Genomic DNA, 21,686 nt, shown 5'->3' with positions numbered 1-21,686 from the left:
AGCAGGAAATGGGTTTGATCCATCACCTCGGGTCACCTCTTTCACTCTGTGTGTGTTTGTGTGTGTCTTTGAAACCGATCTGGATGATTAATTTAGCTTTTGTGGCTCGAAACCATGGCATTTTGAGTCTCCAGCTGCTTTCAATGGTCTTGAAGTGACTATCACACACACACTCACTAACACACACACACACACACACACACACACACACACACACACACACACACACACACACACACACAAACACACACACAAACACACACACACACACACACACACACACTGGCATTCGTATGCCACCTCTGCTCTCACCATCCTTCATCTCACACACTCTCCTCCCAGAATCGGTCAGTCCCTCAGACCAGCAAACTCAATGGCCACAGTAATGCTCATAGCTCAGCGGGGGTCTGGTCTCCAAACGATTTCTGTTTGTGTGTGCACACCATCACACGTACATTGCTTTTATCATTGATTCCGTTGCCCATTCTCCAAATGGACTTGGCAAAAACAACCCAACCAGCAGGCAGTAAACACTGCACACCCCATTACAGAGGAGGAAAGGTTAAAGTCTTAGGCCCATTGTTTCTGTTACTGCTACATAATAGACGCACAAAATAAAGGAGCCCTTGCAAATAAATGCACACGTTTACCCAATGCTGATGGCTTTTAAAGGACTGGTTGACCCTCAATAAATATTTTAATTGCAATATTATTCCTTTACCCTCATGTTGCTTCAAACCTTCACTTGAAAAAAATGATCTTTGCTGTTTGTTCAAACAACTTATTTAAAATGAGCTGGAACTACACAATTCTTGAGTGTTTTGGGGGACAACTTAAGGATTTTATGTTCAATCGACTTAAATTTGTAAAAACTAATAAGTTAACTTAATTCCTTCATGATCTCCCAACACAAATCATTTTACAGTGTGTTTGGCTATCTATCTTTTTTGTGGCTGGTGTTTCTCAAGCTTTAAAGCATCAATAAGCATCAGAATGATTTAGTTTACAGCTGAATGGCCTGAACAATCCATTCATGAATCAAAGTAATTCACTTCTTGAGTCACAGACTTTGATCCAGTCACAGAGATTAACAGCTAATTTCAAGGGAACTTCATCAGTCAATGACCTCATTTTCAAAAACTGGTTTACATTTCAATCATTTTTTGAAGACCTGACTCATGGAGAGTCAAAAGAATCTTTTAAACGGGTTAAGTCTAATTTCCAGAATACTGCTTCAACTTTTCTCATAGATGCGCTCACATTGTCACTAGGAACTTGGAAGGGATGTCAGCCAGCCAACAGGAACATTAAGAGCTGCTTTTGACAAAGTCAACAATGACAGCCCGGAGGATGCCATGATCAAAGCTGCATACCTCATAATGTAGACGTATACATATAAGATGCACTGCAATTACAGATATACAAATCGCTGTACAGCTTATTTTGCCAGCTTAGATCTTGCTCTAAAGTAGGAGGTAATTTAATTTCCCCAAATGGCATTCCATAAATAAAAATCAATATCAGTTCCTGTTGTGCGAATACGTCAGAAAGTGAGCACTTCCACCAATAGTTTTAGAATTATTGCAAGTAAGTTCCTCTAGATAGATTTAATTGTTATGGTTCCTTTTTGGAGTGAAAGATAATGTTTTTAGTAAATTAAATATTTCACCTGGCGTCCTCAACTGAAGAAAGTGAGGGTGAATTCCCACCAGGAAGACTGTTAGTTCACTTACTTTGGTCCAGACTAAACAGAGGCGACTGTACATTTTACACTGCAAGCAAATGTGGCCCAAATCTGGTTTCTTTGCCCACATGTGGCTCAAATTCGATTCTGTCATGACAGTGAGAACAGCCGAAACTGCAAGGAATCTAATCTTTTCAATTCAGTTTTTGTGTCACTTTGTGGTATTTAATCTGATACAGATCTGAACGCAATGCGACTGCAGTGTAAATGGTTATGCTGGAATTCATGACATTTTTATATGGTTTTCAATTGATGTGTCATTCCGGCTCTTACTACAAACAGGTGGCTGATCAGTAGTGAAAGGTTGTTAATTTTGCTGACTTTTTAGAACTACAACTGCTGCTCATTAACCAACCATAATATACACCGCTCAGTTAGATTTAAGGAACATTTATACCACGATAACAAAATTACATACGTAAAATGAATAAAATACTGCATACATGAAATATTTCACATAAACAGTGATAAATTAACAAAACAGTTTATGTTAACAGTTTAAGATTCGGTTTTATTTTGATTAGTTATGGACTGGATACGATCTATGTTACAGGTCTCAAACTCAATTCCTGGAGGGCTGCAACTCTGCACAGTTTTGCTTCAACCCTAATCAAATACAGCTGATCTAGTGACCTGGATTATTTGGATCAGCTGTGTTTGATTGGGTTGGAGCAAAACTGTGCAGAGTTGTGGCCCTTAAAATAAAACCGAAACTTTAACTGTTAACATGAACTGTTTTGTGCAGAGCAGCGGCCCTCCAGGAATTGCGTTTGAAACCTATGATCTATGTTGTTTATGATGAATTAAAATGAATGAATAGTAATTTATCAGACTCTGCAAACAATATCATTATGAGGACTGATGAACCCGGCAGCACTGAGGCTGCTCATTTAACCTTTAAAAAAATTCCTGGTGGTCAGAGAGACGTGCACCGCTCTTGTCATAAGACAAATTATCAGCGTTTTCAATGCAAAATGGTTATTTTAGGTTTCAGGCACTGAAAAATACTAGCAAAACATGCTTCAATCATACAGTTGTGTACATTATTAGAAATTTTATGCTTGTGTGTAGCTGTACGTTAGGCCATGTGGGTCAGTTTAAGACTGTGATCTGTTTACACTCTCAAGGGTTTTTTTCCCCTTCACTTTTGTCAATTGGTGAAGTTTGTTCCTCTCCACTGTCACCAATGGCTTGCTTGGTTTGGGATTTGTGGAGCTGCGCATCGATGGATTTGCTCTTCAGTGTTTGGACTTCCGAAAGTGAAAATAAAACCACACTGAAATAAAGAAACTGAACTTCAACTCTGAAAACTGTCTAACGCAGTTTTAATTGGCTAGAAACTCTATATTAAGCTGCTTTGACAATATACATTGTAAGAGCGCTAAAGAAATAAACATAGATTGAATTGAAATTGAATTGGATATCTAATTTCAGCCACATTTAAAACAACAATGTGAACAGCTATGTAAAAAAATCCGATCTGAGAACAAAAATCAGATTTGAGCAGTAAACCTCCCAATTTGAATGTAGCCAGAATGATTTTAGTAATAATTATTAGGCTAGTTACCTCAGACAAAACCAGAACAGTCAAACACTGCAATGCCGTTGTGGTTTACCCATAAATAAAACTTCTATCAGACCTAGTGGGGTTAGTTAGAGCACGGCTGATGGTTGTTTAGCAAAGGTAGACACCATGTGTGCACAACTCAACTACAGTTTCCTGAAAAGTCGAAAGGCTTTCTGAAAATGGGTTAGATCGAGGTCAGACCACATTCACACCTTACTCTTGCTAAAGCAAACTGTACCAGAGTACACTTGCAAGCAGACCAAGACCCAGCTGAAGAGGTATGTTGGGTGTGTACCATCCCAGCAGACACACAACGTTATAAGAGGTTAATATTAGGTTAGATTTAGGTCATCAGCATCTAAGGACAATGTTATTTTGATGTCCAATAATGATATCAAATGGCGTTGATATTTGGTTGATTTTAGGATGTGTTGGAAAGTAACCAAAATCCAACGTTGAGCCAACACCTTAAACAAATGTCATCTTGACGTCAAATACTGACATTTATTCATCAGGTATGAAAACCAAAATTCAACGTCTGATAGACGTCATAGTACCAAGCAAGTAGTCAAGCTGTAACATCATTAGACGTTAGACATATTTTGTTGTTTTTAGGTTGTGTTGGAAAGTAACCAAAATGCAATGTCTGTCTGATGTTGGACATTGACGTAGACCTGATGTTGGGTTCTGACATCAACCCGATTTTCATTTCCAAACAAAATGCAATGTCCCACGACATTGGGAAACAACATCAATCTGATGTTCTGTGCCTGCTGGGACAGTGCAATTGCTGTATTCAAACCGACCCAAAATATCCTCACCAAAGGGGAAAATGAATCCGAGTTCATTTCAATGGAAGCAAACAAGGCAGGTGTGAATACCTTTAAAGTCTTCAAAAGAACTTCAAACTTCGAAGATTTGGATCAACATGAGAATAAATGACCTTGATTTGCATGAACTGTACCTTTAAGGACATGGATAGGGAATTTAAACGTAGAGCCTTACCAGAATCCGATCCTCAGATTTGCCACTCTTGTTCTCTGCTTTGATAGCTCTCACTAACTTGATTGATGTCTTGTCAATAACTCGTCTGATGCTCTCTGCAAAATAGAAAGGCGATGCATTAACGGCCAGAGAAGCACTCTATCAATCTCAGACATATTTCCACTGCATGCACACGGTTGGAAATTGAGTGGATTACACTATTCTTTATTTTTACACCTTGTCCACATGTGTAGGTGGCCTTTCTGCAAGCACACTATACATATCCAAAGCAATAGAGGAATAAAAAGCTCCTCGAGATGTCCTTCAGGCAGAGGATAAAATAGCAACATCAAACTGTTTTATCTTTGCACGCATGTGTGATCAAATTCCTGGAAAATGCATTTTACACTTTTGCCAGGAGGAGAGACTCTGAAGGAAAGGGAAAGCCAGAATGAGGAATAACAGAGAAAAGAGGGAGAGGGAGGGAAGGAAGGATCAGCGTGAGACAAACAGTTAATGCACTCGCAATCAACTTTAATCTGTGTAAGACCCAATCACGCAATCCTTGGCTTTCAGACTGACACTAAGAACAGCGAAGGGCCAAACTAGAGCACATGTTTCCATTACAGCGAGTCACAGGGGGAAAAATAAATGGGTAAATGGGGTAGGGATATGTAAATGTGGACAAAAAGAGAACGAAAGTGAAGATGAAAAGAGGAAAAATACAAATGGGAGTAACAGTGAGATTTAAATCAGATGCAAGACACGCATGTGTGTGTAAAAGCACACGTTTGAGACGTTGCTCCCCTTTTTATTAGGGGAAAGCAAAGACTGCTGTGTTCTAGCAGCACAGTACGTCTTCAATCACTGTCCTCATATTGTGTGTTGTGGGTGATCTAATTTGCCCCAATTTCCATTTCTAAACCCTTGCTAACAATTACCATCACATTTAGAGTTGTTTTTCATCTTCATATACCACTTCATGAGCCTCTTTGACTCATTATTTTAGCTTGTTGCCATTCTCTAGTGCTATAATTCATTCATTCCTTCATTTCCTTTGACTTTGTCACTTTATTTATCAGGGGTCGCCTCAGCGGAATGAACCGCCAACTTATCCAGCATTTGTTTTACACAGCGGATGCTTTTCCAGCTGCCACCCAGTATTGGGAAACATCCATACACTCTCATTCACACACATACATACAATTTAGTTCATTCAATTGACGTTTAGCACGTCTTTGGATTGTAGGAAGAACCAGAGCACCCAGAGGAAACCCATGCAAATAAGGAGTGAATATACAAACTCGAAGGGCTTTTGAACCAGTGACCTTCTTGCTGTGAGGTGACAGTGCTAACCACTGAGCCACCGCACCACCTCTAATGCTATAATCTGTTTGGTTACTCGCATAATTCTGTGCTCAGATATTTATTGTAAAATGACTTACAACTATAATGCTCCTATACTACGCCAGTTTCATGTTTCTCATAATTCAGTAATTTCAGTTCAAATCAATAGTCCACATCCAATATAAGGTTATTTAGGAGGCAGACATGAGAAAAAAGCTTTGAATTGGCAGCTGGATCACTTTGGCGAGGGTTTATTTTGCAGTAAAGACTTATTAAGTGAACTCTTAATATTGTTTTTTTCTGTTTCTTTTATTAATTTGTCAATGCCACTTGTTTATTTTATTGTTAAAGTTCAGGCATATTGGGTCACGGTTTACATATATTTAACCTTGTGTGTCCATGAGCAAAATGGTATAATCTATAAGCTAGCAGATCTACATTTTAATGACCCTTTTTAAAAATATTAATGTACAAGTCTATTTGAGGTGTCAGAACCAATGAAACATTGAGGTGTTGGAACATTAGCCTTTTAACTGCCTGCTCTACTAAATGATTAATCCTATGTTGACTGTTTTAAATAATGACTGTTAAAGTCATTTAAAGAATGACTGTTTTAAATAATGGTTTACACTAGGGTTGCATGGTTTACCAGTACTGTGGCAGTACTATTGCTCTAAAATACTGTCGGTAGTATCGTCATTAACGGTCTGTCTACAATAGATAATGTTGCATGTGGAAAAAGTCACTGAGGGTGTACTCACACTATGTACAGCTGCCTTGAAGTGGGCCAAAGCATGCTTGCCCCCCCTCCCGTCTCCGCCGATGGCCCGCACTCGCATTACATTCGGTAATGCTCTGTTCAGTAAAAGCTTTCCCTCAGCACAGTGGAGATTTCTTTAGTTATATTGCTTTAGTCGTTTGATAAACAGTGACACACAGTCAAATATTTTGCAGAACAGATCAGCCACTTTTGACACTCATAAACTATCATAAAGTCTTCGTGACCTACGACAGTTCATGTTCATTGAGCAGTAAGAATGATTAATAAATTCATATGAAACAGTCCCGTAAAAGTCACGTCTCGTCTTCAGTTTTGCACTCACACTACAAGCGTACCGCGCCAAAACCCAAGTGAACCGCATTCTGGCACACCTCTTTCAACCGGGCCAGGGCCGGCCTAGTGAACCGTGCCTGAGCCCGATTCAGAGCACTCACACTTCTTAAACGATCCGGGAAACGGGCCTGGGCATGGTTCGGATAGCATAATGTGAGTAGGCCCTAAGTGCTCACATGTTTGTGCAACAATAGTCCATTTTATTTTAATAGTCTATGGAGCCTTCTAAGGTTGCAAACTGTGTAAAATTTGCGCCTTTTACAGTAGCCTATTGCATATTTTCTGCTGCTTTAGCTTGAATCTGAATCCGTTCATTTCTGCTCCTGTCAATATGATTTAATAGCTACAACATGTTGCATTACTTTGGATTCCTACCTGATAAGAAAAAAAATTAGATGAAAACTAAAATAGCAACAAAAATATGTTGAAACAATTTTTGACCAGTTCATATAGCCTAAGTTTATTTAAACATTTTTGGATAATTTGTATCTTTATTTTTTATTTATTTATTATTGTTATTATTATTTTTTTAGTCGGTACGAATACATTTTAGGTAAAAAGACGTGCAAATAATTTTATTAATAATAAGGAAATTATTGATTAAATTCAAGTAGGCCTTTTTATGACAAACAAAATATTGTATTTTTGACATTTTTCTTTATTTCATGGATTTGAGTTATGAATTACAGTATCACAATACTACTTAGTATCACGATACTTCAGCTGGCATAGTATTGTGACATGAATTAATGGTATCACGAGAATCCTAGTTTACACACATAGTTCGTTTTCAAAAAACATAATCCTTATGCACAACTACACTGGATTTTGGTTTTATTGTTGAAAAAAAATCTGAAAAATGTATGGCATACTTTAAAAAAAAGACAATTTAGCGCTCAAAATTTTTTTATTTTGACTATGTTTTTAAATAAATTGGCCCTACACCTCATAGTTTCAGATTTTTAATAGTATATTTATTGATTCCAGTACTTTTACCATTAACCAACATATCAACCATTTGGTAAAGGTTCATATTTTAGAAATTATGGGATGTGTTGAGTGCATTGAGTGTGTAACTATAGCAACATTAGTAGTTAAGAAATGCAATTCAAATTTTTTTCTTGTGGTGGGGCAGTTAAAGTGTTAATGCAAAGAGTGCTGAAAATAACACAGGGGGTAGAATAAAAACCCTGAAAGCTCAATATTCATCCAAAAATTCACATCCCCAGGGGCCATTAATGAAATGAAGTGTCACCCACTCAAACATTATCAAAAACACAGCACATGACAAAATAATGAAATAAACATCAACTAAATCATTTAAAAAACAACATAAAACACTTACACAAATACAGAGAATTGCCTCATCTTACTAAAATTTGAGCAGCAGGGTGCATAAAGTGACAACCTTGCTATTATTTGCCTTCAGGCATAGATATATTAAAGTAAATTCCAAGGCAATTCATACTCTTTATTTTTAAAGACAGAAACAGCTTATTACAAAAGTTTGGGGGAAAATCAAAGCAAATTTTAGAACTAGTCACCCCAAAAATGAAAAAGTAGATAATAATAGCTTTATAGGCAGACCTATCATTATTATCAATACATCGTCTCGGAGAATAAATTTTGTTCCTTCTGTATCATTTTGACTCCTTAAGTACTTGTAGCCATTGCCTGATTTTATGAATCATGGTTAAATTCATCTTTAATGTTTAAATGATTGCTCTGAGTAAATTTATTTATTTATTTATTTTTGAGTAAACTATCCCTTTAACAAGTTAGCGTTATTTCCAAGTGCGTTAAATCGAAGTTGAAACACAGAGAGCGCGCGGCTGGGAGCAGGACAGTAAATACCGGGTTAGTAATAGGGATTAATTACCGAAGGAAGATAATAATGTGTGAAGGTAATCAACAGTGAGAGCGCTCCAAATGCCAAACTGCTAGTGTGTGCTCAGTGTGTCATTGTATGTGTCAGTCAGAGTGAGGACGAATCCCCCTGCGCAATGATGACGGCCTCTATGATGAGTGTGTTTTCAATCAGTCATTTACACACACACACACACACACACACACACACACACATACACACACACACACACACATCATGAATGTAACTGAAGTGAAGTTGCGTCAGCACCAATAGGCAAATGTGTTAAGAACTTAAAGTAAGTCACATCACAGTCACATCAAAAATGAGAGCAGCATCAATCGCGCGCACACACAACACAACTACCTACACACGCGCGCTAACACTGCAGGCAAACATAATAAACACACACGGGAACGCAACTCATCCATTTGCACAAATTTAGTCTTTTGAAGATGGACACGAAGTGACTATGATTAAATCCACCATACGTGCACATGCCCCCGCGCGTAATGCATGATAATACATTATTAATCATAATCAATCTGTATGAGAGATCATTACATCTACAAATCTGCCACCTTATGAAACATTCAGCGCTGTGAAGATTTCAAACCACTAAAACACAAAGCACCGGCCGAGAGCGGGAACGCGCTTAATAAATCCCATGGTCGAATGTCGGATAGGAAGAGAGAGAGAAAAAAGAGCTATTGGGTTTAATCACCTGTCATTTCCCGACTCACGGTGAGAAAAGCGGTCGCGACGGTGTCTTTGGATGCCATGACGTCCAGCGCCCCTTTCCTCTTCCTATTCAAGCAGGAGCCGCTATAACGCTCGCGCTGCCTCAGCCGATGCCTATAAACATATCATACTGAGCAGAGGCAGAGAGGGAGGGCATGAGAGAGGAGTCCACACACAACTGTGCATATATCTATGTAAAGCGATGAATTAATAATGCAAAGCAAAGGTTTTTGTGCTTGGATGAGAACATGACTGAAGTATTTTTTCACTCGTGTTAATAATACATGGAGGCATGATTCAGATAGATAGACAGAAAGATGGATAGATTTGTACTCCAAATTGAATACATTTCAAAATTCACATACGAAGAGTAGTCTACACATTCATGAACTTGTTTTCATTGTATTTAAATGCACTTGGTAATAATGTGAAACTAAAGTATTTGCGTTATTGTAAATCACTGTTATAATTATATGCTTTAAAGCACACTCATTAGTAGAATGCTATATTTACATATCACATTGGTCTTTCACCGTAACAAATGTGTACTTACAATATGTATTTAAAACATTCATTCCTTTTCCTTCAGCTTAATTCCTTTATTCATCAGGGGTTGCCACAGCGGAATGAACTGCCAACTTATCAAGCATGTTTTACACAGCAGCTGCCCTTCCACCTGCAACCCAGTACTGGGAAACACCCACCCACAACCACACACACATGCAGCCAATTAAGTTTTTTTTTTAATTGACCTATATAGCGCATGCGTTTGGACTGTAGAGAAAACCAGAACTCCCGGAGAAAACCCATGCGAACACGGGAGAACATGCAAACTTCACATAAAAATGCCAACTGACCCAGCCGGGACTTGAACCAGCAACATTCATGCTGTGAGGCGACATTCTTTTAATATACTTTATTTTGTCAAGAATATTGTCACTTTCAAGACAGAGGCTGAAATTTTACAAATTATAACTATTTTTAGACAGACGGATAGACAGATCTGTTGAGTTTGTGTATGTTTGTGGTTTAATACACGTTTGTTTGGTCTGATGCTAGCAAACATGGTGTACTCTTACATATTGACTGGCTCACAGCAGATTTGGAGTTTCTCCAAAATTATTGATGACTCTTGCACTAAAATGTCTGTCCAATCAAACGCCCCAGCTTGACCCTACAACTGACAAACAACCAAAATTCAATTGAGCTAATTTAAAAAAAAAAAAAAAAGATGGGGGAAAAGAAGGTAAAAGGAGACATTTAATACATTCAGATACATCAATGCAGATACAACAGCAGATACATCAATGCTTGAAAGAAAACAAAGATATACTGAAGAATGTAGCCTTAGTTTTGTGGGCTTTAATACACATTTGTTAGCCCTGATGCTAGTAAACATATTGGTGTACTATTACATATTGACTCAGCCACAGCACATTTGGAGTTTCTCCAAAAATATCGATGACTCTCGCAGTATACACTATTCAACTAAAGCGCTTTCTAAAAAGAGTTCCTGCCAAGACCTACAACTGACTAGCAACCAAAATTAAATTGAGATAATTAAAAGTAGACAGTCGAAAGAAGGAAAAAATGTGGCATTTAATACATTCCACCAAAATATCCTGTTTCAACAGCAAATACATCAATGCCAAAAAGAAAAATATATACTGAAGAATGTAGCCTTAGAGTTCTGTGGGCTTTATTACACATTTATTAGATGCTAATAAACATGCTGGTGTACTCTTACATATTGACTCACTCAAAGCAGATTTAGAGTGTCTGCAAAATATTGATGACTCTTAAGCTAAAATTTCTGTCCAATCAAACGCTTTCTGAAATGAGTCCTTCCCTGACCCTACAACTGACTGGCAACCAAAATTCAATTGAGCTAATAAAAAAGTTAAAAAATAAAAAAATAAAAAAAAGGAAAAAAAAACTTGAAATTTAACACATTCCACCAAAGTATTCAACAGCAAAAAACATCAATGTGAGAAAGAAAACAAAGATATATTGAGAGTTTTGTAGGATTTATTACACATTTGTTAGCTCTGATGCTAGTAAACATATTGGTGTACTTATATTGACTCACTCACTGCAGATTTGGAGTATTTCCAAAAATATTGATGACTCTTGCACTATAGAAATTTCTGTTCAATCAAACGCACTCTAAAACAAGGCTCTGCCAAGACCTGCAACTGACTAGCAACCAAAATTCAATTGAGGTAATTAAAAATAGGGGGTGCCATTTAATACTATTGCACCAAAATATTCTGTTTCGACAGCAAATACATCAATGCGAGAAATGAAACAAAGATATACTGAAGAATGTAGCCAAAAAGTTTTGTGGGCTTTAATATACATTTGTTAGACTGGATGCTAGTAAACACACTAGCATACTCTTATTGACTAGCTTACAGCAGATTTGGAGTTTCTCTCAAAATATTGATGACTCTTGCACTAAACAACTTCTGTCCAATCAAACGCTCTCTGAAACGAGTCCCTCCCTGACCCTACAACTGACTATCAACCAAAATTCGATTAAGCTACTAAAATAAATGAGGGAAAAAATAAGAAAAAAGGTGAAATTTAATACATTCCACCGAAATATCCTGTTTCAACAGCAATGCATGAATGAAAACAAAGATATAACGTTACTGAAGAATGTACCCTTACAGTTCTGTGGGCTTTAATACACATTTGTTAGCCCTGATGCTAGTAAACACATTGGTGTACTCTTACATATTGACTGACTCGCAGCAGATTTGGAGAGTCTCCAAAAACATTGATGACTCCTGCACTATTTAAATTTCCAACCAATCAAACGCTCTCTGAAACGAGTCCCTCCCAAGACCTACAACTGACTAGCAACTAAAATTCAATTGAGCTACTAAAAAAAAGAGAAAGTAGGTGCCATTTAATTCATGCCACCCAAAGCTCCTGTTTCAATAGCAAATACATCAATGCGAGAAAGAAAACTGTGCAACAGCAACTTACTCTAACAGGCACCTTGTTAGCAGAGCGACAGACCTCAGCATCTGCCTGCTGGGTAATAGCTTGGAGGAGGAGTTTGTGAGTGTAGCGGTTTTTAGTTTATATGGTGACTCAGTTTAAAAAATGGGTATTTATAGCAGCAGTGTGACTGTAGTGTCAATGTCCTTGGCAGCGAGAGAAATGGTTCTTTTCATAATAGAGTATTTTGAAATCCCCGTCACTCATAAAAGGATAATACAAGCTGCAAATGATGTCTGTGATTGGGCAGAACTGTAAGCGGGCTCCCTGAAGACCGAGGCGCACACACTCACTCTCCTGCTCTATGATGTTCTCTATTAGTTTCTATCCTTCCTCTACACACATTTATTTTTTATTTTTGCAGTGGCATTGCTTGCTCTGTTGAAACCGTGTCTGCCCTACACTTACCCCAAGGCTGATTTTTGTTCTGTTTGGACGGGTGGGCAGCAGGGGGAAGGGCAGGAGGCGACTGGCTTTGGTTTTGTCCCCTCGACCAAGCCTCCAGGCCTCGGCATACAGTATCTACTCAATGAAATGATGCATGTGTGTGTGAGCATGTGCATTTGTGTGGTTTAAGGGAGAAAACGAGACTGTAATTGTTGGGACAGTGGAAGAGTGGAGCCTGAGGGGGAAGAGTGACAGGAGGGATGGACGAATGCACAAAGGAGGAACAAGAATAAGCAGACAATGATCACTGGGAAAGGACTGAGTGTGTGGATTTGGTTGGAGGATTAGATGGAATGACAGATTTGGGTTCAGATCAGCAGATGTGAAATGGGCAAATGATTTACAAGTACAGTGGGTTTGGGGAACAGTATGTGCAATCATTTTAGCAATATTCAGGACATGTTAAAAATAGAGATAAGGCATGCTGTGATAGTATGTTAAATGGTATACATCTAATATTTTAATAGTTATTAATTCAATAGAAAACATTGGATTTTTCCATTTTGATTAGCATTCTGAGACATTCACTTAACTTACGTTTCTATGTACATGTGCTGATAAAAAAGGTGGAAAACTTATCTAGTGCTGCCACCAAGTGTCCACATACAAAAAAAAACAAAATAAATGAATCCCTCTCCAAAGTATGCTAAACTGAAAACAATTATTTAAAGATGATTCCTTGGATTTACTTTTTTTTTTTTTTACGTTAAGAGGTTATACACCATTTATTTGGGCTGAATTTAAACAAACTAATTAAGTTGAACGTTACTAAATTTAATTTGTTTGTTGAAATTAAACAAATAAATAGTTTGCAACAGTTTTGCAGACATCATTTTTTTAGCGTATGTGATGCAGAATAAGATATGTTGACTGTGGCACACGTAAATGCCACAACTTTTGCTGAGTTCAGACTGCACGATTTTCAAAGTAGATGTGTGTCAGATGTTTTCACGCTGCATGACTATTTGGGGTCACATTCTGTTGATGCTGTGTTTACACTGCAAGATGAATCGGCGAAAGGGTTTCACACTGCATGATTTTAAGTATTGCCGACAACATTGTCTCGGCCCCCAAACTACGTCTAACAATCAAAAATATGCGAAAAGTGACATGGAAACAACCCAAGGTCATGTATATCTTTTGTTATTAACTACAAAATGAGAAAGACGACTTTAGTTGGGTAGAAAATGTACTTAATTTGCTCACCTGGCCTTTGAAGAGCAATTTCTCTTTCCCTACATTTATTGGGTCCAATTAGACAGAAAAAAATTACATAAAAATAATAAATCACTTTTAACTTTTCCCCCAGCCTCCTGTTGGCCTGCAGATACCCATTGATGCTGCTCTCTCATTGGCTGTAGGTAATTGCCGATGTTATGTTTGATCAGAACACATTTTACACGTGATGATTTTGAATCGCACAACAGGTCCAGATATTTAGCATGCCAAATAACTCGCGGGTGTTAGCGACTCATCGGTGATTCTCTCAGATCGCGTCTTCGATAGTTCACACTATGTGATTGATGCATGAATGAGCACTGATTTGCTTGTGATTTCAGGCATTTGTTTGCGATTTCTCAAAACCTGTCAGCGAGTCAAAATTGGGGCTATACTCATGCAGTCTGAACTCGGCATTACAAACTGCCAAATTTAAATGGAGAGAAGGGAGATGTTTTAGATTCAAACTTAAATGGAAAAGGAAGAGACGTTATTGTCTCAGCTTTCACAGGATTGCAGAGTCTCACGTAAGAACCTTTCCCAGCCAGTCCAAACCCAGCATACACAGGCTCTTTAAAAACAGTTTTGTGCTTATAAATGAGACTCATGTTGACCCCGGAAACACTGTAAAATGCCAAGACCCCAGCCCTATAGTTCAAATACACTCCTATTTTAGGTGCACGAGATTCGTGCTTTGTAAATGTTGTCTTATTGTCATGCCAGAATTCATAAGTGGACCAGAAACAGCGCAGTCCCCACGAGTTGGCATTTCTCCCAAAAAGAGTACGTGGTTTGCCTTTTCTGTGGATTCCTTGATAGGACACAGCAATGCAGACCCAAGAACCCCCTCCAACCTCCACCTCCCAGTATTTTGAGGACCCTCTCAGGGCTTCGTTGCACAGGATCTGTGCCCTGCAGTTAAACCTCTGAGGGTGTTCAGGATAGTCCTGAAGCTGGTTTGAGGCCATCACCTCTTGGTTGTCATTTCTGAAGAGCAGATATTTATGCGCTGAGTTGGTATTGAAAGAGAGCTTTGTTGCATCTGAAATCAGAAAGACAGATGCATTTTAGTATAACCAACACAAAATGAAAGAGCTTCAGTTTTCTATTGGATACGTACACTGTAGAAACTCTTCTCTTGTCTTTGGCGGTGGTGATGACACAATTCTAGTGTTTTTCACTGCAAAAGAAGTAGGTCTAAGATGGTTAAAATGTCATAATTACTAATCATATTATTCCAAACCTGTATCACCTTCAATTGTCTTTAGAATGCAAATGACAATATAAAAGAAGAGGTATTTCTGTTCCTCTATTGGTAGTGTATTAATCCAAAACACTGACATTTCAGAATGTTCACATGAATTGAGCACTTCACATCAATCACTGCAAAAAGAACAGATTAATTTAAGCTTTTATTCAAATATTATCAGTGATCAGCATTTAAATTTGGTCACAGATTCTTGTTTGAAATGTACAATAAGAACCAATCAAGGTAATTTGCAGTTAATAAGCAGTTTGAGCTTCTAGGTGTGGTTGAGTTTCTGTTTATGTTCACTGATCAAGGTTTTTATGTTAAAACCTTAATTCATTCTGTTGTTTATATAGAGAATTTGCTTAGAAGTCTTGAATTAAACCATACAATTGTAATGGTTTTATTTTTTGAGTTCCTTATGAACATCTTGAAGAATCAGTTTTGGGTAACGAACATCTAGTGGGGTGGGGGGTGTAAATCTCAGATTTGATAACTAAAAAATCTCATTTGATTTTCAAAGATTATAAAAGTATATACATGTTTTTTTTATTTTGGGGGAACAAACCCTTTAAAGTGTGCAAGAAACGGACATTGCTGAGACTTTTATTTCAGTGTGTTGAGGTACTTCCAATTGAAACAATATTAATTGATAAATGGGATATTCTACCAGAAATGTATATTATCTGTCCCTGCAATAAAAAGAAACACAGAGAATAAAAAGTATTTAATCCCAAAAAACTAGGTCTAAAAAAAAATGGACTGATGATTGATTTCTGTGAGTTGTTCTGTAAAGAAATGTCATTTATTTGGTTCTCAAATTATTTTTTTATTAAAAACACTTTACAAATGTAAAAACTCTGTCATTGTCCTTGTCCTCAGCCCAATTGAACTTACAGCTTTAATAGTTTTATGCTTTGCCAAAAACTGATATTTAGGAAAAAAATACTTCAGAAATAGCAAAAATTAAGTTGTTATAAATCACATCAATCAATTAAAAACATGAATTTATAAATAACTTCTACAAATAAATACTACAAATATATAATACAAATAAATGTCAGTCTTGTCACATTTGCATTTAATTTTACATACAATGCGTGCAATACACTTTTAGGCTATGACTTGAAAGTGACATCATTTGACAGAGAGGAAGCTGACAGTGATCAAGGATGCATTCTATCATTGAATTGTATGATTTTAGGCTTGTTTTTGTATGATTTTTGAAGTCAGGCTCTGTCTCGTTTTCTAAAAGTGAAAATGTACATTTCTGGTAGAATGTCCCATATAACTGACACAATATACTGAATAGGGGCGGGGCTTTATTTTTGAATATCATTCCCTCTTAGCAAACTGACAGTAATAAGGGTGTGGTTTAGAATATTGTGATTGAAGCTGACAACCAGAAAAAAGCGAAGGATTGCCACTACAATAGAGGAAGCAAATGATCAGACTTTGAAAAAAAAATGGACTAAATTGAACAGATTACTTATTCACTTTAAAAATAACAATATTCACTAGCAAAACAGAATCACTTCAAGGTGATTCATAGACAATATAATCATGAACGGTATTTAAATAAAATAAAACAACTTCTACTAACCTTTTCTGGAAACTCTGAGTAAACTCTGCTTGCTGGTTGTGTTTAGCTTTTTAACTAACTCATCAACAAACATGGAGTCACGCTCAAAAGAATTGTATGGATGAACATGGAAGACGAATGACTGTTTATACACAGTCAGTAAAGGCATGAACACTGCACTCTGTGGAAAGTACAAACACATTGACAACAACTGTAACATTATACCAGACACTCCAAAAGGCATCTATCTGTTTCAACACAGCCATTGTCTGTATACCTGAAGAAAGCGAACATCATTGTTTGACTGAGACAGCAGCTCCAGGTCTATAAGATCAGTATTTTTTGCCCTCATAACACTGATCTCCTGCTGTAGGGTCTTTATGAAGCCCTCTGCTTGCTTCACAGCAGACTCTGCCTGTCCCTGGATCAGCGCTGTCACTTTGTTTTGATTGTCCTTCATAGATTGGATCAGCTCAGTGAAGCTCTTCTCATTGTTCACCAGTGCCTTATTTGCTGAAGCCTAATCATGAAGAAAGAGCAGAGTGGATGTCCTTAAATTATCTGCAGGCAATATCATACCATTAAAAATGAAAAGATACAAGTTCAAAGGAAAAATAAATGCTAACCTTGAAAACCTCAATGGCTTGTTTCAGCGCTTGCACGTCTTTCTCTTTTGCTTCAATTATGTCAATGGCCTTCTTCTGTAACTCCCACAGCTTACCCTTAAAAATAACCAGCAATTAAAATCAGTAGGACAAAAAAAACTAGTGTTTTAATGCCTTCATCTAAGCCAGAACTGCAAAAGCCAGACTCATTGCATGCATTCCACATATAAGAAATATGTCGGTCACTGGTACTATTCTGGTTTAAGAACATTTTTCAGATTATCCTCAGCATCAGTCAATAATAAAATCTGATTTCCAAGTGCCAACAAAATAAATATATAAATTAAATATATTCAATACAGTGGGGGAAAAAAGTATTCAGCACAACATGTTTTTTTTTCTGGGGAAAAAATTCTACAGGACTTGTTGACATGGAATTGAACCAGATATTCGTAAATACCTAGACAATACAAACATAAAAATATATATATAAAAATAAAGAAATTGAAAGAAAAAAATGTTATGTGTAATGACAATAGAATGACACAAGGACAATGTACTAAAATGTATTTAATACGTTATATAAAAATACTTTTTTAATGATGGCAGCTTAAAGACGTCTCTCTTATGAAGATTGAAGTCACATGAATTGCTCAGGTGTGTTTTTTGCACAGACTTCAACACTGGAAAAATGTGATGGCTCTGTGGGTCTTGTATATCAAATTTAATATTTATTTTGAGAGATTTGAGAGATTTCTTGGCTGTGTTTTGGATCATTGTCGTGCTAAAATGTCCAATCAGTTTTCATCTTTATTATCTCGATGAATGGACTGAAGCAGCAGATATTGATTTACACTGACAGGTTAGAGGGTGGCTGAATAACTAAAAGATTTCAGCTGCTGTCTGGGCTTTCACTGCCTTTTTACACCTCCTTTTCTTCATGCGTTCAATACTTTTTCCTGCCATTTCATTTTCTTACACAACTCAGTTTGTAAAGCAACTACTGTTGTTGTTTTTTTTTTTTGCATATATGGATTTCTTTGGTTATTACCAACATCTAGTGTAAATGTCAAGTCAACTGCACCTTTAAGAATTTTAATGGAAAAAACAATGATGTGCTGAATACTTTTCCCCATTGTATCTTTATATAAATATGATTATATAACATTTAATGAAACACACATATTTGTACTGAATAAAGAGTAAAAATGACAAAAATACTTTGTTCAAAAAAATCCTGATAAAGGCTTTCAGTTTTACTGTTTTCAAATCCAATCAGCCTATTTTAACAATGTCTGAGTCATTATGTGAAACTGAAGAATGGAGTAATGGCTGCTGATAAACTCTGTTTTACCATCATTAGAAAGAATTACATTTTTAAATTAAAATTAATTTAAATTTAATTTAAAAATTAATACAGAACATTTATTTTACACCTATATTTATATTTCATAATTTTGTTTATCTGTTTATTTAAATGAACTGGCTTTTTGGGTGTGGTTCAATAGTTGGAGGTAAATTCTGGCTAGTAAACAATAAGCTTCTAAAGGAAAATACTTTATTTAATGATAGATTTTTTTTTTTAAGTTTAGCTGCCGTATTGTTTAGTTGTTGTACAAAATAATACCCCATTATCATACCAAAAAAGAAGAGACATAATCGTAACCTCATAACCATAACGTGAAATCATAACCTTCTTTAAAATCATCCTCATTACCATTAAACACTAGGTCCAGGTTCAGACTGTTCAAGAAAGACACTCCGCATTTTAATCACATTACTGACCTGTTTGTTGGCCACCTCCTCTTGCACTGGGATGACATGATGACCTGTGTGTTTATCAGTAATGCACAGGTGACAGATGCACTTTTGGTCTGTTCGGCAATACACCTCCAGCCTCCTGCCATGATCAACACAGATGTTCTCCAGCAGGGCTGTACATGGCTCCATTAGTTTGTGCCTCTTCCCAACGTGCAAAGTGTTATGCAAGTCAAGATGAAAATCACAGTATGACTCCGAACACTGCAGACAGAACTGTTCAGCTTTGCGCTTTTTTCCGATGCACGATGAACAGTCCACATCTTGAGGTCCACTTGAATTAAGGTCTGGATGTGCTTCCTCCATGGCTGTGGATGTGCTGGCAGTGGCCATACTTGACTTGAGTTTCGTTTCCTAGTAAGTATGATTATGGCACTGGCAATGCGGAATTCTAATATTAAGGATAAGGGTGTGGTTTCAGCCCGGGAGCAGGGTAGTGACTCAGAGGATCACAATTGACAAAACCAATGAAAGAAGCCACACTAAAACAAAAAGCTAAAAATACATAAAGTACAATAAAAAAAAAAGTGATACAATCTGGGAATTTTACACACAAATATGCCTAGGGTTTACAGATAAAGGCTATAAAAAAACAAAATGTCTAATCCAAGAGTAAAAGTTTCTTGTTGATAACAAGTCAGATATAAAAAATGGCCGAACTGACTCAAGCTGATTCACAATGTGGTCTACAGAAAGGCATTTCTGAATGCACTGTGTCTCATTTTAAAGAGACAGTTTACTTAAAAAAAAAATTAATAAAAAAAAAAACTCATGATGGTATGGAACCAATTGAGGGAAAGAAAATGTTAAGTTCATTTTTATTTTTAACACAAAATAAAACATTTGTAAAATGCTGGAAACTTGCAATCATTGACGCAAACAGAAATAGACAAAAAATAAATAAAAAAACTTAAACAGGAATATGAAGGGTGAAGGGGGAGTAAATGATCAGAGGATTGTCAGCTTTTGGTTAACCATCCCTTTAATCAGATGAGCTAAAGCAGCAGAACATGACACTGGGTGCCACTGCTGTCAGAACAGAGCTGAAAACAGAAGCTACAGTTTCCATGGATTTACCAAAATTGCACACTAGAAGGCAAAAATTGCCTGGTCTGTTGCACCATTCAAATTGTAGGGTCAGAATTTGGTGTAAATTACATGAAAGAATGAATTTATCCTGCATTGTGTCAGTGGTTCAGGCTGATGATGATGATGTACAGCAGGAGTACAGCAGTTTAGTTCCAACTATAGACTGTAAAAGATATGGACGTAGTATCCGTGACATCACCCATAGGTTTCTGAAGAGCAAAAAAGAAGCTGCAAGTGAGCCTGACCAACCGTTGCCATTTTGTTCATGCGTCATCGCACCAATCGGGGGATACCAAAAATGCCATATAAATGCACACAGCATGCCATATCGTCTGATAATTGTAGGAAATAATTCCAAAATGCAACTGACTGTGTAAAACCACATAAAACAAAACAAAAATACGCAACTGAGGTGAAGTGACGGCGACCAGTGAGACTTAGCGGTCATTCAAGTGGCAACACCCATAATTATGCAGCCTTAATATAACTAAACATAAACAAAATAAATGAGTTATAAAAAAAAACACCCCCCTCACAGATGTCAAGAAGGGCAATATTAGCTATATGAACCAAAATCGTCCTTTGTACCAGGCTGTAAACACCTATTTTTCTTTTTTTCTGTAAAGTTGTCCATTTTAACAGTGGGCTTTATAAATATTTGCTCTATTATGGAGCCAGGACTAGCAGAGTTTCGATGAATTGCAGTTTCAGTTACTTACGTATTTTGCTTTATGAGGGAGAGCAGCTTGCCGCTCGGTTCCAACTCTAAATAAACACATCTGATCATACTAATTAAGTACTGCAGGCTTGTTTGAAATCTACAGGTAAAGGCTCATTTACACTACAAGTGACTCACTGTGGCAAAGTGACTAGCGATAGAAAGCAAGCGACTTAAGGCGACCTCTGTCTACGCGAGCGACATCGACCGTTGGTGACCAGGTGGGCGTGTCAAGCTACACAACAAAGTTGAGAATCCTTTAACTTCATGCAAATGAAGAGCGACTTTCTTTAGAGACAGCCAATAGGAGCACCAGCAGTGCTCACGTGATCCTCTCTCAGCTCGCTCAGAGGCCGGTTGTATTCGTAATGTATAGACCTATAGACGAATTACCGGTTTGTAAACATTCAGGTTGCAGAAAAAATTGGGAGCGCTACCATTTACAGTGAGTGAATGATATCCGATGTGGTACAGAGTTTGTTGCTGTCTTAGAAATAAGTTATATTGATTACATATTATATATAATATTTACATAATAGTTTTAGCATATTATAACAGCTTGTCACCCAGTGATAAGCACCGTTTTT

At 37.1% G+C, this 21,686-nt stretch overlaps 2 protein-coding genes across 2 annotated transcripts in view; both read right to left on the bottom strand.

Annotated features, from left to right (window-relative positions):
- The window catches only part of carmil3 (capping protein regulator and myosin 1 linker 3), a 143,881-nt gene extending 134,376 nt beyond the window's left edge, over positions 1-9,505 (bottom strand). The window contains 2 exon segments of the mRNA NM_001317765.1: positions 4,317-4,411; positions 9,348-9,505. Coding sequence (NP_001304694.1) covers positions 4,317-4,411; positions 9,348-9,405 — 153 coding nt within the window. The 5' untranslated portion in view covers positions 9,406-9,505.
- Positions 9,506-10,612: 1,107 nt separating this feature from the next.
- LOC100333325 (tripartite motif-containing protein 16-like) lies at positions 10,613-19,663 on the bottom strand. Its single transcript, NM_001442893.1, is given in 6 exon segments — positions 10,613-15,080; positions 15,159-15,218; positions 16,891-17,050; positions 17,147-17,389; positions 17,496-17,591; positions 19,260-19,663. Coding segments are annotated over 6 exon segments (1,524 nt in total). The 5' UTR covers positions 19,599-19,663; the 3' UTR covers positions 10,613-14,454.
- Positions 19,664-21,686: the final 2,023 nt, after the last annotated feature.

This window comes from Danio rerio, chromosome 2 (assembly GCF_052040795.2).
Source record: "Danio rerio strain M-AB ecotype USA chromosome 2, GRCz13ab, whole genome shotgun sequence".
In the NCBI taxonomy this organism is placed as follows: domain Eukaryota; kingdom Metazoa; phylum Chordata; class Actinopteri; order Cypriniformes; family Danionidae; genus Danio; species Danio rerio.
This window is presented reverse-complemented; position numbering and strand designations above follow the sequence as displayed.